This window comes from Pseudochaenichthys georgianus, chromosome 15 (assembly GCF_902827115.2).
Source record: "Pseudochaenichthys georgianus chromosome 15, fPseGeo1.2, whole genome shotgun sequence".
NCBI lineage: Eukaryota > Metazoa > Chordata > Actinopteri > Perciformes > Channichthyidae > Pseudochaenichthys > Pseudochaenichthys georgianus.
Window position 1 is genome coordinate 36,294,063 of NC_047517.1, and position 17,653 is coordinate 36,311,715.

The 17,653-nt window shown below is 39.7% G+C and overlaps 1 protein-coding gene and 1 pseudogene across 1 annotated transcript; one reads left to right on the top strand and one right to left on the bottom strand.

Moving 5' to 3' along the window:
• LOC117459437 (zinc finger protein 85-like) overlaps window positions 1-12,872 on the bottom strand; it is a 50,946-nt pseudogene extending 38,074 nt beyond the window's left edge.
• Window positions 12,873-13,423: 551 nt separating this feature from the next.
• LOC117460093 (golgin subfamily A member 6-like protein 25) lies at window positions 13,424-16,404 on the top strand. The gene has a single exon (XM_034101327.2). It carries the CDS (start codon window positions 13,538-13,540, stop codon window positions 15,761-15,763), a length of 2,226 nt encoding a protein of 741 aa, XP_033957218.1. The 5' UTR covers window positions 13,424-13,537; the 3' UTR covers window positions 15,764-16,404.
• Window positions 16,405-17,653: the final 1,249 nt, after the last annotated feature.

The following is a 17,653-nucleotide window of genomic DNA, read 5'->3' on the forward strand; positions in this document are numbered from 1 at the left end:
AGGTAAACTACATTTTGTCCGTATCTGGGCAAAATCGACTGACGCTGACGTCATTGTCTTATCAGAAACATGGCTAAACAAGTCTATTTTGGCCTCTGACATTGCCTTAAATGGTTTTAATGTGTATCGTACCGACCGGCCTAATAAAGGTGGTGGCGTTGCCATTTATGTTAAGAATAAGTTCAGTGTAACCACATTAGTTTCCAAATCGATCAGTAAGCAATTTGAATTTTTAGCCATAAATATAGAAGTGGCAAAGGGTCAACAGGTCATGGTGGTGAGTCGTTACAGACCCCCCTCAGCTGTCAAAGACTCCTCGTCTTCACTAGCAAATCTTTTATCACAACTAGACTACAAGGAAATAGTGCTACTTGGAGATTTTAACTGGGACTGGTTAACTGCAGTGTCAGAGGATTTTAAAAACCTTTGTATCTCTTTAAATGTTACTCAGATTGTTAACAGTCCTACTCGCCCAAATATTAAGTTCCCTAATAAATCCTCCCTAATTGATCTCATTTTAACTAATGTTCCCCATAAATATTCATCTGTGGGAGTATTTGCAAATGATCTAAGCGATCACTGTGTTGTAGCCACAATTAGGGACACTATGGTCCAAAAGGTTAAACCTCGCATTATCATTAAGAGAGACAACAAACATTTTGTTGAGGAGGGTTTTGTGCATGATCTATTTGATTTTGATTGGGGTAAAATCGATCTGTGTGCTGATGTGGAAACCGCATGGTCTTATTTTTATCTTGGTTTTATGGAGATCATTGATAGACATGCACCCCTGCGTACATTTAGAGTAAAGGGACGAGACAATCCTTGGTTTTCTGCTGAGCTGTCTAGTCTCCTTCATGAGAGAAACAAGGCCTGGGCAAAGGCTAGGCAATCAGGCTCAGAGGTAGAATGGCTGTGTTTTAGGCAGCTAAGGAATAGCTTCACTTCAAATGTCAAAAGTGCAAAGTCGAAGTACTATTTGTCAGTTACCACAGAAAACCTAAATAATCCTAGGACATTTTGGAAAGCAATAAAATCGATATCCACCGGTGAGATCCGTAATGAGCTACCTCCGTGCCTTACCACAGCATATGGCTCTATATCGGACAGGGCTACTATGCTAAATTACTTTAATGAGCATTTTGTGTCCTGCGGTTCTATGTTTGATTCTGTGACTAACTCTGCTTCTGTGAACACCCCAATCCGTGACTCTGAACAATGTGGTCTGGAAAACCCTTTCAGTTTTACTGCTTTTACTGTTAATGTTGTTCATGAAGCCTTATCTAAGCTAGATCCTAGGAAACCGGCTGGCCCGGATAACTTAGAACCTTTCTTTTTAAAGATGGCTGCAGATTTTATTGCTCCACCTCTTACTTCTCTTTTTAACCTCTCCCTCAGCACAAATGCAATTCCAAAAGTATGGAAGTCTGCTTATGTCTTGCCTTTACTGAAAGGAGGGGAGGCAACTATTTTAAATAACTATAGGCCAATCTCTAAATTGTCAGTTCTGGCTAAGGTGCTCGAACGACTTGTGAGTGAACAGGTAAAGGAGTTTTTATGTACAAATGACATCCTGTCTAAACATCAGTCAGGATTCAGAAAGAAACACAGCACCATCACTGCGACAATGAAAGTGGTAAATGACATTACTAGTATTTTAGATAAAAAGCAGAGTTGTGCAGCTCTGTTTGTTGACCTTTCCAAAGCGTTTGACACCGTTGATCATCGCATTTTAAAGCAGAGGCTACTCAGTATTGGCATATCCAGCCTTGCAGTGGGGTGGTTTGTGAACTACCTCTCTGAAAGGTCCCAATGTGTTCATTTTGATGGACTGTCTTCTGAGTGGTTAAACATTTCTAATGGTGTACCACAAGGTTCTGTTTTAGGACCACTTTTATTCTCCATATATATTAACAGCGTAGGTGATAATGTGGATTAAGCTACTTTACATTTTTATGCGGATGATACTGTGATGTATTGTGCAGGTCCCACCATTAAGGAGGCTGTTGTTAAATTACAGGCTGTTTTTAACACTTTTCAGACTCAGTTCTCTGAATTAAAGCTTCTTTTAAATGTGGATAAAACCAAGGTAATGCTCTTTTCAAAAGCAAAAAAGACACCAGAGCCTGTTTTAGATATTGTAACTACGCAAGGAACAAAACTTGAAGTTGTTGCCTGTTACAAATACCTTGGTATCTGGCTTGATGATTGTCTCACTTTTAAACTTCATGTCAATAACCTGCTTAAAAAACCGAGGGTTAAGCTAGGGTTCTTTTTCAGGAACAAGTCCTGTTTCTCGCTTGAGGCCAGGAAAAGGCTAGTCACTGTGACCTTTTTACCTGTGCTGGACTATGGGGATCTGGTCTATATGAATGCACCTGCCAATTGCCTGGTCAAGTTAGATGCTGCGTATCACAGTGCACTGAGATTTGTGACAAACTGTAAAGCATTAACCCATCACTGTACCCTGTATGCAAGGGCTGGTTTGCTTTCACTAACTGTACGGAGGCTCAGTCACTGGTACATTTTTATATACAAAGCCATGCTAGGGAAACTTCCATCTTATATCTGCTCCCTGATCTCAGTAAGTGGCTACTGCCTGAGATCGAATGCGGTGGTTTTATTAAATGTGCCAACTGCTAGGACTGTCTTAGGGAAGACAGATTTTAGATGCGCAGCTCCTCTGTCTTGGAATAGTCTGCAAATTAAATGGAAACTGAACAATCTGGTGCCACTAAATGTTTTTAAAGCTCGGTTGGATGCTAGTCAATCAGAAGCTATTGGTACCTGTTCATGTGGATAATTATGTAAATGATGCTGTATGATGTCCTTTTGTTGTTCTATTTATGTTTTTATGTTTCATGTGGAACTACTTGAACAGGTCTCCCTTGGAAAAGAGATCAATGATCTCAATGGGATTTTATCTGTATAAATAAAGGTTTGAAATGAAATGAAATGTTGTTTTTATGTTACATGTGTAACTAATGTCCTGCAGGTCACCCTTTAAAAATAGATCTTTTGATCTCAAGGGGCTTTCACCTGGTTAAATAAAGGCTACAAACAATAAAGTCCGCGATAATAAAGCCCACCCATTTAGAGGGAAGATATGATTGGTCAATTGTACTGTCATTTGACATTACTCTCTCGTTCAGTTACTATAGCGGGTCCTCTGTGAATTCATAGCTGGCCATCCAATCAGCTCCTGTCTTCACCTCGCAGAGAGGAGCTTCTTTCATTTAACCCTTCACATTCAAACATAAACTGAATAGGCAGATTCAAAGGATTTATTTCTTTGGAAATGTTATTTTAAATACAATTAAATCGAGTTATTTTTGGTAAAACTAATGACAAATATTACAAAAAACATATTTAAAAAAATTATATAAAGAAAAATATAAATTGTTTTAATGTTTTTAAATATTATTTTGTAGAATATCTTAGGCCCTCAGCGACAGGCTCGGCACTGGTAAAAATCTCTCATACACACATGCGAAACGCTCTCACAGACACACACAACAGCGTTTGAAGAAAAGCAATGTGGAGCGAGAGAGAGAGCACACCTTTATCTATTTAATAAAGTTGTAAGAAATCATTCCAATGTGTACTATAGGACAGTAAAAAGTTTAAAATGGGAGGGATTAGTCAAATATGCATAATTAAAGAATGCTAACTAGGTAAGATAAGAATAAACAAGTTTAAATGATTTGTTGTGATCATATTCTAAAGATGTTTGGATTATTGAAAAGTATACAGCTCCCTTTCATCTGAGTGTTGAGAGCTGTATACATAAATTCATGTTGTGCTCAAAGTAGGGCTGCTCGATTATGGCAAAAATCATAATCTCGATTATTTGGGTCAATAATTGATATCACGATTATTAAAAACGATTAACTTTGAAAACATCAATTTATTGAAGAAAATTATTTGAAAAGTATATTTTTAACAGTTGATTACCCTGAACTTTAAGTATAATTCAACTGAAAAACCTATTTAAATAAAATCGTTTTATTTCGATTATGTTGTTTTCATAATCGTTGCAAGCCAAAATCGTAATTGCGATTAAAATACGATTAATTGCGCAGCCCTAGCTCAAAGTGCACCAGATTGATGCATTTAACTTCAACATTTAAAAAAAATCTTCCTGGGGGTGCATGCCCCCGGACCCCCCTAGAGGAGGTGACGTCCACCACCAAATAAAGCAGGTTAAAATAATTAAATTGAATACATTTTATTTTAGTAAACACTGAAAACAGGTCCCACAGACCCAAACAGCACACAAAGGTTAAAGGTAGCATATAATAATGTTAAAATGTGCTAAATATATACACTGCAAAAAAACAAAAAAGAGTAAAGTAGCTCACGACTTGTTTTATTTTTTGAAAGTAGCCCTTGGCCTACCATTTTATTGGAGCGATGAGGAACAGGTGGGGCTTGACAAGTTCTCATTAACCTTTGTGGGAAAAGTACTGCGGTGTGAATGCGCCTCATATGGCGGACCCTCCGCGTGAACGCGCAAACGGAGGGGTAGGGTGTAGGGGGCGGTTTGGGAATGGGCCTTAATTACCTTGTGCTGCTGCGTCAAATTGTAATTCCCCTATGGTGGATGTATCAAGGCACTTCTTATCTTAAGCACTTGTTGAACTTTCCTGTCGGCTCCCAGACCGTTGTCGAGGAAACCGGGGGGGGGGGATGACTGTCGTCTCTCAGGGCAGAAGCAACACGCTTCGGGTTCAATAACCCAATGACTGGAGAGAGGCGAGCTCTTCTTGGGAGGTCGTTGCATTTATTTAGCACTTCTGTTTCACAAGATACATCACAGACATATCCTTTTTCTGCTGCCTCGTTTTACTTCTAGAAAACATATATCCCGCTCCAACACTGTCTCCGAAATATTACGTTCCCACAGAACTAAACTGCATTCTCAATTACGTTAAGCAAGAAACGTATTTTCTCCCACGTTACGTTCGTTATGAACGTATCTCAAATACATTTATTTTCTACATATCTTCTAGAAACATATTTTCTCCCACGTTACGTTTGTTATGAACGTATCTTAAATACGTTTATTTTCTACATATCTTTGCTATTTATTGTCTTGCTTATAATAATGATAATAGTCATTTATAAATATCATTTTAGAGCACACATTTGAAATCAGTAGGCGAGTCTGTAATTTTGCCAGCTGTTACTCTCATGAGCGAGGCAGAAAATAATAGTATTTAACATGCCAAAAAGCTGCTGTGTCGTTTATTGTGCCTCAAACGTTAAAACAAATCCAGTTACGTGTTTCTGTACTTCCTCTAAGAAGAAAGGACAGTAACAGAAGATCTCTGTGACGCCAGATGTGGTGTTGTTAATGAGATATGATATCCGAAAAACATTTCAGTTTAGGATGGCCAAAGACACTACACTACCCATAATCCCCAGCTATCGTTTGGGACTACAGTCCCGTTGACAAACCCCGTGATTAATCTTCAAGCTCTGTGATTGGATGTTGGAGTGGCAGTGCGCCAAGGTTACGCCGAGGGTCAAGCTCTTTGAAATAGAAAGAAACCACGGCAGACTATTCAAAACTGGACTCGAACGCCCCCCCAGAACTACACATGCTGGCTATTGTGTTTCGCAACATGTTCTCTATGGCACGTCTCTACTGGGAATTGTAGTTTTAAAAGACATTTTTGTTTTTCCAAAAATTAGAAGTTGACAGTATTAAACTGTGTACAGCCCTGGAGGTTTAGGCAATAGGAAACACATTGGTGTGTACACATGTAATTACCACATGGGTGAAAATCGCTTGTATCCATAATGGGCAGTATTAATATATATTCTACTCCACTACAATTCAGAGGTTAACCAGGTATTTTTACTCCACTACATTTACTTTAGTAACTCTGCAGATTCTGATTAATGATGTGAAATATAAACAACCTTTAAAGCAGACATTAGTTACACCTGAGTAAAATTCAGGGAAAGGTGATTGTCAAGTGCCAACAATCAGGCGAGATATTTGATAGTTGGTGCTTGAGAAGACTAAACATTTATCTGCAGATCTCTATAAAGTATATTAATTACTCGTTATTCTCTACTAATAGTTAATTACAAGACATCTATCAATATGTGTGTACCTCCACCATTAAACTGTCATATTCTGCACATTTCTTATACTATCTACTACATACATAAGAGTATAATTAATTTGTATAATATCAGTTAAAATAAGTGCTTCAACATAGTTAACATTGCAGGAAAGCAATACATTAGACGTTAAGTACTTTGTCAGGCTTAATATTTATCTGTAGATACAGTAGATACCCCCAACGTTTTTTTCTTATTTGAAAGAAGACCTTAACCTAAAGTATTATTTAATGTTTAAATAGAGGTTAATTAGTTTGTCTGTTTTGCACATCCTCTTTGTACATCGTGCACTAAACTGTTTTATTGAGATCACTTACAGTATCTTCTTGATTTTTTATATTCTATATTTCTATCACAGACCTTCTACTTTCCCCCTATGAAAGTATGTATTCTTAATATTTTTTTCATTCAACAAAAATAACATTATTCAACAAAAATAATTCAATAACGTGCTTTAACCACTAGGCGGTGCACACAAGGTACACACAGCATACTAATAATAACTTTTTATTAGGACACTTATGTATGTATAACATCTGAAGATGTGTAGTTTTATTCATGTTTTTACATAATTGTACAGGATATTGCTATACTATTTCTCATGCTTGACTTCTACACAATAATATCTGATTGGTAAAACATCACAGACAGAAAGGCATATCCGTCATTTAATGGTAAGCTATTGAAATTGTGATTTCATAGATGTGTCTCCCATCACCCAAATTCCCTGACTATTCTCTCAACTCAGTATTTACATTCTTATATTCAAAGAAAATCAATCCTTTTCTATCAGTTGTGCACCTTTATGGTGTAAATGTAACCTATCTACCAATTGGATCAAATATAAAAGACAGCCGAATTAGTGTAGATACTGCAAGGAGACGTATTTAGTGAAAAGAAATGCAAGGTGTTGTTTAATTGTTGATATATTTATGATCCACGTCACATATTCAGTTTTGGCGGCAGTTCTCCTGTTTGTCCAGAAGTCTTCTCATCAGGGCTCTATAAATAAAGAACTACAGCAGATGTGTAATATTTAATGCAGCCGAACTGTGTATTACAATGCCGTTATGTGATGACCTCCAAAGAGAAAAGCAAGAACACTCGGAATAAAGTATTATTTTTATTTTTATTTTTTTCGGATATCATATCGCATTAACATCATATCCCAACATGCATTGCGGCTAAACATCCAATCAACAAGCTTCAAGCTGAGGATCTTGGGTAATCTGTTCAGTGGGTTTGTGTGTATCTTCAAAATGTCCCTTATAGGCTTACGTCTGTTTCCGGTGACTTTATTTACGGCTAAAAAGCCCAAGATTATAGAATTAAACGAATAAATAAAAACAAGGATAATTGCGTGTTATTGTTGAGTAAATAAGGAAAAAAAGATTTTCAAAAATACAGATTTCAGTATTTTGAGGCTCTCAGCCCCATTTCTGTTCCTCACAGACGGGAAAAAAAGTCCGACATTATACGATTTAAAATAAAAACATAAAACACTGGCATGTAATTTACGTTAGAATAAATAGAATGGTTTTGAATAATAGATGAGAGTAAAATCTACGTCACTTTACAGCCCCGCCCACTTTTGGGGAAACCAACGCTGTCATTTGAACGGCGATCAAGCCTGAAGCCACAGAGATCTTCTTTTACTGTCCTTTCTTCTTAGAGGAAGTACAGAAACACGTAACTCTGGATTTGTTTTAATGTTTGAGGTGCAATAAACGACAGCAGCTTTTTGGCATGTTAAAACTATTATTTTCTGCCTCGCTCATGAGAGTAACAGCTGGCGAAATTACAGCCTCGCCTACTGATTTTAATTTAACCATATATCGAGCCCGATTCTCGATTTCAAATGTGTGCTCTAAAATGATATTTATAAATAACTATTATCATTATTATAAGCAAGACAATAAATGTCAAAGATATGTAGAAAATAAACGTATTTGAGATACGTTCATAACAAACGTAACGTGGGAGAAAATACGTTTCTAGCTAAACGTAATTGAGAATGCAGTTTAGTTCTGTGGGAACGTAATATTTAGGAGACAGGGTTGCACATAGCCATCAAGCGAGCCTCCAAATGGGCATGTCACGGAGGTGATCTCTGGGCTCATAGATCTCGGCCTCCGTTACGGGTTGTTTAGTTTTGTTGTTGTTGAAAAGTGTTCCCCTTCCCCATGTCTGTCGTTGATTGTGTGCACCTGGTGCCCTGTGTTGTCTCCTCCCCCCTCACCTGTGTCCTGTTGGGTTGATTGCACTATAAAAAAGGATTTTGGAGGGTAGTATAGATATTATCCAAGCAAATCATTTAAATTGTACTCAAGGTATATAAGTGAGCATTGTTAGTAGATATGAATGGGTAAATTCTACCTACACTACCTAATTTCTGACAGTACCAACTGAAACACTAACAATCTGGGCAAAATCTACTTGAAGACATTAGGCCCTTTGCGCATGCTTCTGCTGTGATTCTTGGCTGCAGGCCAGATGAACGGTTCTCTTTCGCGCCTCCCTCCTCCTGGTGTGTGGAAATGTTGGAAGGTAAAATATTACTGTCTATCATGTCCTACATATAAATGTTCACGTTTTTTGAGGTTCATCACAAGACTTGTTGTCTGCTTGCTTCACTGTTAGACAAGGAATTTAAGTTTGTTCTCGACTATTATTCACTGGAAGTCGGTCACTGATGCTAGATAGCTGTAGCTAACATAGGAGCTAAGAGTAAAGCAGTATGATGTTTAGCTCCATATTGTTAATAATTGGTATCACAGCAATAATGTGCATGTTGACGGCATGCCGTCTGAAATTAGTTAAGCGTCACGGCGACAGTTGTATGTTAATGTTAGCTAACCAGCCAAGTTGTGTTTCACGTTAGCATCGTGCGTGCTTAGCAGAGAAGACTATTGTTTGCTAGCCAAGTACTAACAAGAACAGCACGCGGAAGGCGGCATTCGTTTAAATCAACCTTTGAAGTTGGTCGTTCTCTATATAATGTGTGTTTGTCCACAGTATCCAATGGACATGCATACGTGATGCACACTGCAAAAATCAGTAGCCGTTTATTAAATAGCATGTCAGTTCAAGTAATATGACGAACTCTGACCCGGTTGAGTAGTATTGAGTACAGGTATGCGGGGGACACATTCAAATGATGCACAAGGCTGACTAAGTTGAAGCTAGCTTGTAGCATCTCTCTTAGTCTATCATCTAACGTCGGCCGTCAGTTTCCTCGTGGGTCTGTCCGGGTAATATATACTATATATATTGTTGTGTTCGGTCGCTCTGTGCTTAACAATGGTGAGAGTGAAATACACTTTGTCCCGTTTGATGAATGGGACACGGTGTTGTTAAACTCCAGCCCCGGCGCGCGTGAACAAGGAGCATTCATATGAGCGTGCATGAAACGATAAATACTGAGACAACTATCTCGCGACTATCTCTTAGTGAAAAATAACCATCGTATATTAAGCCAAGCCACAGTAATAATGATTTATGAGTCTTTTTTTAGGTATAGCTGCAGTAATAGCCTATAGACTTGTTTACATTAAGCTTACTGTACATTATCGTGAGGACTGGATAGATTACCACGGAGCAGAGCCAAAGCTCAGTTATATATTTTAGGATTTTTCTACATATAAATGTTTAATTGTGTTATTTTGTTGGTAATTTTCAGTGTAAGAAATGTGAATATAAGTGTAACATCCTCAGAGACAGCACCTAAGTCCTATACATTTTAAATCCTGCAGACAATTCGTAGTGGAGTGGAGGTGGTGACCCTCAGCCCACGTGTCAGTATCTTCAAGGAGAGATGGCCTGGTTTATTCAATGAGGCTGTTTTTTTCCATTTCAACTCACTGTTGTCAGAGTTGTGAGTAATGAGTGTTGTCCCCTATGCTCTTTATTAGATCAAGGAGGAGTTCCGACGCATAACAACTCTTTCACTGGAAGAGACTTTGATGCTGAAACTGGATGGGTACACTAACACCACTCGCTCCAGCTGATGTGCCAAAGGAGGAGATGCTGGCTCCAGGATGCGCCCTCTTCTGAGCACAATTGATGAGGTACATTTATTTAAATGTTTCATTCAAGAATATGAAAATGCAGAAATAACTCTTCTCACTAAAATGCATTTCCTCACAGGCCCAGAGTATTGGAAAAAAGGGATGCAGTGGCCAGGTGTCTGATTGAAGACCTTGGGGAACGCCAAGAAGACCTTTTTCAAGACAGCCAGGTATGTCATTAAAGACTGATTGTAGTGGCCAAAATCCCGAAAGGTTTTTCTTGTAACCTTCACCTCAACAGTTAATGTTCTTGGCCACATGTAGAGCTTGGGCCTCGGAAACAGTGTCAGACTCGCAGTACAAAACCCACTGGACGTTTTTGTTGCTTTTCAAGGTTTATTTCCAGCAAAACATAAAACGAAAACAATATTTATCAAACTTAAACATCAGATCCTAATAATCTGTCTTCTACTAAGCCTAAGGTTGCGTCTGCGTGTCAATGACGGTATTGCTGCTGCCTGCTGCCCTCCCGTCACACACCGCACCTCCAACTTAAAGCCTTAGCCCCGCCCCGTTCACCTGAGCCCTGCTGCCCTCTCACTGAAACAGAAAAATGCATTAATCAAGGTTCCAAATAAATCAAAACAAAATAAACTTAAATGCGGCTCCTACACTGATCACTTCAAGATTATTAGTTAGAGTTATTTCGGAGGTTGCTCTGATACCATTGTTTAATTTCTGTGATGAACCACTCTTACACCTAACCCATAAATATGCAATGTATTGCTGTAAATCTGTAAACATCTTATTGTTTTTATAAATGGTTTAGCATTCAAAGGAAAATGATTTAGGGATAATTTACTGATGTGCTTAGCGACTTAACATATAAAACTACATAAAAACAAAAACCTTCTTTTGGTGTTAAAGTGAAATAAGATAAATAAAATCAAGCGCTGAAAAGTTATGTTTATGGGAAAGAATCAATTTAATGTCATTGATTAGATCGATGGGCAATTTGACTGGGCCTGACATTTTGTATACAAGTTAGAAATCTTGTTTTGTTTTTAATCGCTGCCACACATTTTTACAAATCATTTAAAAAAAAGTCAATCCCTGGTTTTATTGATTAGGCTTAATGCTAGACCACACAGCTTATATTGTATAATAGCTTCTTGTTAATATGCCTAATTTAAAGTGAATATGCTTTTCTTTCTTTCTTTTCAACATAGAGGACGAGCATGAGAACGTCATGGACCAAACGGTGAAGGTGCTTGTGATCTATGATGCCAGGGACAGGGGACCAGCAGATGTGCCCATTGTCAGAGAGGGAGACAGAGTTTTGTGCGGAAACCAAACAAAGGCATGCGCATTGTTGATGGGATTCATCGACGCCCTCAACCTGGAATACCCCAACAAGCTCAAATACACATTTGAGGTATTCTGAAAACTGTTTTTGGAGCTTGATGGAGCCAAGCTGCTCAAACAGGTCCAGAGCCTCAAATAAACAATTTGTTCTGAAGTGGATGTTGACTTGTTTTAGTGCCGAGTGACACAAACACAAAATAATGTGATGTGGAATGTAATGGATGTGGAGAAACCTTTTTCTGTTAAAAGTGGACTGTTTACTGGCACTTAAAGGTTTTAATAGTTGAGTAAATTGCACTTGGAAGATTATGTTAAAAATGTTTACAATTTCCATGCACTTAACTGTTTAAATAATCTCAATGTATGACCATATTGCACTTATAAAAAATATATCATTTAGTCAATTAAAAAAAACATGATCAATAAAATCTTGTGTGGCAATATATTGTTTACTGGTAACCTTACTAATACAGTCATATTAATGATACATTATTAAGTAAATAGCTGCCTACGATTAGGAGTAAATATTACTCATTTATAAGTAATACATTTTAGTAAGTAATTGAGAGATTTTTCTTAAAGTCTTGTATATTAAATATTAGTAATCTTTACCCAGCTGCCTATGATTGAGAGTAAATATGACTCATTTATAAAAAATGTTTTATCAAGTAATTGAGTTAGATTTTACTTAATTTCTTAAAGTAAGTCTTATATATTAAATATTAGTAACCTTTACTCAAAAGAAGTGTGTGCAAATTGTTACCCCCATTTTATTGAGTAGATCTTGTGGGTTGGACCTTTAGGCTCTGGGGTTTTGCTGTTAGAGAGGGAGTGTGTGTGAGATCCTGGTGGTGGCTGGTGACTGCGCACAGGAGCAGCAGATTGAGGCTGTGTCATCTCATGTGTATGATTTAATAAATGCCCACCGGGTTGCATTTTTGGACGTTCTGCCTCCTTGCTTGGTTGGGCCGCTCAATTGTCAGCGTCACAGGGCGCCACATCACGGCTACAGCGTGCGGTGAAGACTCACAATAGGCTCAGAAGTCTTGAGGGCTACCTCGTTATCAGAGACGAGTTGAGGGCTCTACCATTAACGGTCATCTGATGTCCGTCCTCATCAAGCTCCACTGGCTCCCCATCCCCCAGATAATTCAGTACAAAATCCTCCTAATGACATACAAAGCCCTCTATAACCCAGCCCCATCCTACCTAACTGACCTCCTCCAGACACACTCCCACTCGCTCCCTCCGCTCTGCTGCTGCCAACCTCCTGTCCCTCCCCACCCAGACCAACCTCAAGTCCTGGGGCGGCAGAGCCTTCTCCGTTGCTGCACCCACCCTCTGGAACTCACTACCCCAATCCATCAGAGATTCTTCCTCCCTCACCGCATTCAAAACATCACTCAAAACCCACCTGTTCAACACTGCATTCAACCACTGACCCCCCCCCCCCCCCCCCTATTTTCTGTTTTGTTTATCTCTCTTTGTATTTTTGTTTTTTTTTTTGTTTTTTTTTTTCATTCTCGGTTAAACCGTCTTTGAGTTTCCTGAAAAGCGCTCAAGTCTCATGTATTATTATTATTATTATTATTATTATTATTATGGCGAGTTTGTGTTTCCATAGCAACAGCACTAGGAAAAGCGCCATACAAATTAAATGTATTGTTTTTTTTCAAATTATTATTGCGAGTTTGTGTTTCCATGGCAACAGCAGAAGTCTAAACCAACTATTTCAGTGACATCACTTATGACATCCTCACACACTGAAGCGATGAGATCATTGGCTTTGATGAGCGTTCCGTCATAGAACATCAACGACGTCTGTGATGTCACGATGATGTCACAGGAGTCTGAAGGAAGATTGCAAGGGCATTCAAGTGCATTCACTGGTCACTCTTCACTCCAGAGCTGTAAGTGGTGAGACGCATTCAGACGACCTTCACAACCTCCACAGTCTTCAGACAGAACACTTCTTCCAAAGAGAAATACATTATTCTACCTTCGCACAACACACGTCTACAGACGGTGCCATGGATAGAAGAAGCCACCAGAACAACCCGAGGGGAAACCCGAGGCCATTCGACCATGGAGCAGAAGCAGATCGGGCTTACAAGCAGATCCACTGCAGAAATGGCCAGATAAACGGCCTGGAGGAGTATCGTGGGGCATTTCAGGAAGAGAGGACGACATTTTGCCACAGTATGCGCAAACAAAAAGACAAGATCAAACGTCTTGAGGAGCTCCTGAAGTACAGGGACTCAGGGCTCCACAAAGAGAACACAAAGCTGGTCGACACCATCATGGAGCATGAGGCAGAAATCTCCCGTCTGAATGGCAATATTGAAAATGCAGAATGCCAACACAAGAGGCAGATGGACCAAATTGTGGCAAGGCATGAGGCAGAGAAAGGAAATGTCTCAGACGAGAAGGCCCAGGCGACATCTGACAGCGAGAACAATGATGTTCCCCTGCAGTGTGACCCAGAGATCATCCAACTGAGGATGAGGAAAGGGGAGACCATGAAAGAGCTGATGAGACAAGGGGAAGAACTCCTTGAGTGTGTGACCATCTTGGAGGATAGAAACAGTGATCTGGAGGAGAAGATGGAAGCTGCAGAGCTTCAACACAAGAAGCAGCTGGAAGACACAGTGGCATTGTATGAGACACAGCAACAGAAGCTCTCAGACCAACACAACGAGGCCAACCTGGTGACTTTAAACCTGCTGCAGAGAAGAGAGGAACAACTCCTTCAATGCGAGGAAAAGTTCACCAAGAGCCTGGCCGAAAATACTCTCACCTGGGAGAGTGAGAAGCAAAAGATGGAGATGAAATTGAAAGAGGTGGAGAAGAGGAAAAAATACCAGGCCAGTAGAAACAAGACCTTGCAGACGGAATTCCAACAGATGGAGGACCAGTTGAAAAGGCAAGAGGAAATGTTCTCCAAAGACCTGGCCGATAAGAGTCACACCTGGGAGACTGAGAAGCAACAGATGGTGACAACACTAAATGAGGTGACTCAGGAAAAGAACAACATGACCAAGGAAACCCTGACCTTGGAGTCTGAGTTCAAACAGGTGGAGGCTAAATTAAAGCAGGTGGAAAAGGAGAAAGATCGCCAGGCCGAGAATAACCTGAGCTGTGAGACGGACGTCAAACAGCTGAAAGAACAGCTGAGAGAGCAGGAGGAGAAGTTCTCCAAAGACCTGGCCGATAAGAGTCACACCTGGGAGACTGAGAAGCAACAGATGGTGACAACACTAAATGAGTTGACTCAGGAAAAGAACAACATGACCAAGGAAACCCTGACCTTGGAGTCTGAGTTCAAACAGGTGGAGGCTAAATTAAAGCAGGTGGAAAAGGAGAAAGATCGCCTGGCCGAGAATAACCTGAGCTGTGAGACGGACGTCAAACAGCTGAAAGAACAGCTGAGAGAGCAGGAGGAGAAGTTCTCCAAAGACCTGGCCGATAAGAGTCACACCTGGGAAACTGAGAAGCAACAGATGGTGACAACACTAAATGAGGTGACTCAGGAAAAGAACAACATGACCAAGGAAACCCTGACCTTGGAGTCTGAGTTCAAACAGGTGGAGGCTAAATTAAAGCAGGTGGAAAAGGAGAAAGATCGCCTAGCCGAGAATAACCTGAGCTGTGAGACGGACGTCAAACAGCTGAAAGAACAGCTGAGAGAGCAGGAGGAGAAGTTCTCCAAAGACCTGGCTGAAAAACAGCTGAACTGGGAGCAGTTTGTCCAATGCAAGGAGACGGATGTCAAGCAGTTGGAAAACCAATTGGAAGATCAGAAGAAGAAGTTCTCCAAAGACCTGGACCAGAACCAGGAGAGCTGGGTTCATTTGGTGGAGACCAAATTAAAGGAGGTAACTCAGAAGAAGGACGACCTGGTCAAGAAACACCAGAGCATGGAGACCAAGCTTCACCTGACGGAGACACAACTGGAACAGGTGGAGGAGCAGAGGGACGACCTGGCTCAGAGAAGACTGAGCTGGGCAACGACTGAGAAAAAGATGGAGGAGGAAAAGGAACTTCTGGAAGACCTCTGTCTTCACATGAAGAATAAGAGCAGAGGTTTCTTCTCTCGCAGGAGGGGGGAGACTGAGGATAGAGACGTTGCCTTGCAGAAAATGATAAGCAAGATGCAAGAGAAGAAGATGAGGAAGAAAGCCAAAGATGCAAGAAACACCTCCTCAGAGAAGATGGAGGATGCTTCTGGTGATTCAGCTCCAGCTGGACAACAGTAACTCCCTCCCTCCATTTCCCTCACCTCCTTCCTCCTACTTCACCCCCTCCCTCCTTCACTTTTTGCTCAGATAGGGTTTTCTCCTGGAGCTCAGGTTTTCCCGAAATCCATATTAATAAGGAATCAAAAAAACACCAACACTAAGTCCCTCCTCCATTTACCTCACCTCCTTCCTCCTACCTCACCCCCTCCCTCCTTCACTTTTTGCTCAGATAGGGTTTTCTCCTGGAGCTCAGGTTTTCCCGAAATCCATTTTAATAAGGAATCAAAAAAACACCAACACTAAGTCCCTCCTCCATTTACCTCACCTCACTCCACCCTCCAAAGCGGCTTCCCTTCATACGGTGGCCCTGAAGTGCAAGTCAAAACGACATTTCACAAAACACTACAGCATTTCATAAAACACAACGACATTTCAAAAAACACTACAGCATTTCACAAAACGCCGCTAAAGCATTTCACAAAACACTTCAACATTTCACATTTTACGGAAAGGGTATTCCTTTAGGCAGAACACTTCTTGTTTGTGATTGGACAGAGACAAGAGAAGCACTGCTGTGATTGGTTGTTGTTGCTGCCAGTTAAGAAAGGACGCTTCATGATTGGTTAGCACCCGACCGACAGCACCACGTATTTCCTGTTTGGTACTGTTCAGCTGTTTCTTCACACATTTTAAACTGAGTTGGAAAGAATGGAAGAAGAGATGTAAATCTTAAGGGAATATTTTAACGAAGGGTATACATACGATGTTATCCTCGACATGCTGTCAACCCATCACGACATCAACATGTCCCTTAGAACCAGGTGTGTAGTGCAGCTGTGACTACCCGATTTGCATCTCTGCCCGATTTGCATTGCGCAAGCGCGAAATGGACTGCCGTATTGGACAGCTACATACGGTAACTCAAATAGGACACTTGACGTCTAGACGGCTGCCCGATTTGCATTGCGTGTGCGCGAGTCATAAACGTCTCAAATATCTATACAAAGATCTTTTATGTAATTGTATTTAATTTGAAATAAAATGAAAGACATTAACAGTTAATGTAATTATATATGAATTATTAATGCCATACACTTTTGCATACATTCATAGTAGGGCTGCTCGATTATGGCAAAAATCATAATCATGATTATTTTTGGTCAATATTGATATCACGATTATTAAATACGATTATTCATTGACTTTGAAAACATCCATTTATTGAACTTTCAAATGTTGTAAAATAATAATTTGAAAAGTTAAGTTTAATTCAACTGAATTAATAATAAAATAATAAAAAATAAAATCATACATTTATATCTACATTTGAATAAATAATATCAAAATAATAAATACCAATAAAGAAGATAAACAAATATGTTGTAGCGCACTTCCACAACCTACTAAACATATATAAATATGATAACTAATGTCACTCACAACCTGTAATGTTTAATTAGACTGCTACACGCAGTCCGGCTTGACGAGTTAGTAAACGTTGACTGTACGCTAGAGACCGGAGAATAAAGACACGGCTACTAAAGCTTCCCTTGTAACGTGTTTATATGGATTTATTAAACAGACTGCAACTGCAAGTCACAACACAACCTGGTCGAGAGGGCTTTTAGGGAGGGGGGCGGCAGCGCACGCGCGGGCAGGATGTATAACGCAAGACAAATTGAGAGCATCATTGCGAAAGGGAATGCAGCAAAATAATCGTTTTTTTTCGAATAAATTGTTTTCATAATTGTTGCACGCCAAAATCGTAATCGAGATTAAAATACGATTAATTGCACAGCCCTAAGTCACAGTAAATATTTCTTCAGTATGATAGCTGTCTAACAGAAGTAACATCTATTTCTCACTTATTCTGAGAATGTACTTAACCCAATAAAAGGATTTGTTAAA

What these genes read in the sequence shown, in the direction of transcription:
- LOC117460093 (XM_034101327.2), top strand. Translation starts at nt 13,538, where the DNA reads ATGGATAGAAGAAGCCACCAGAACAACCCGAGGGGAAACCCGAGGCCA.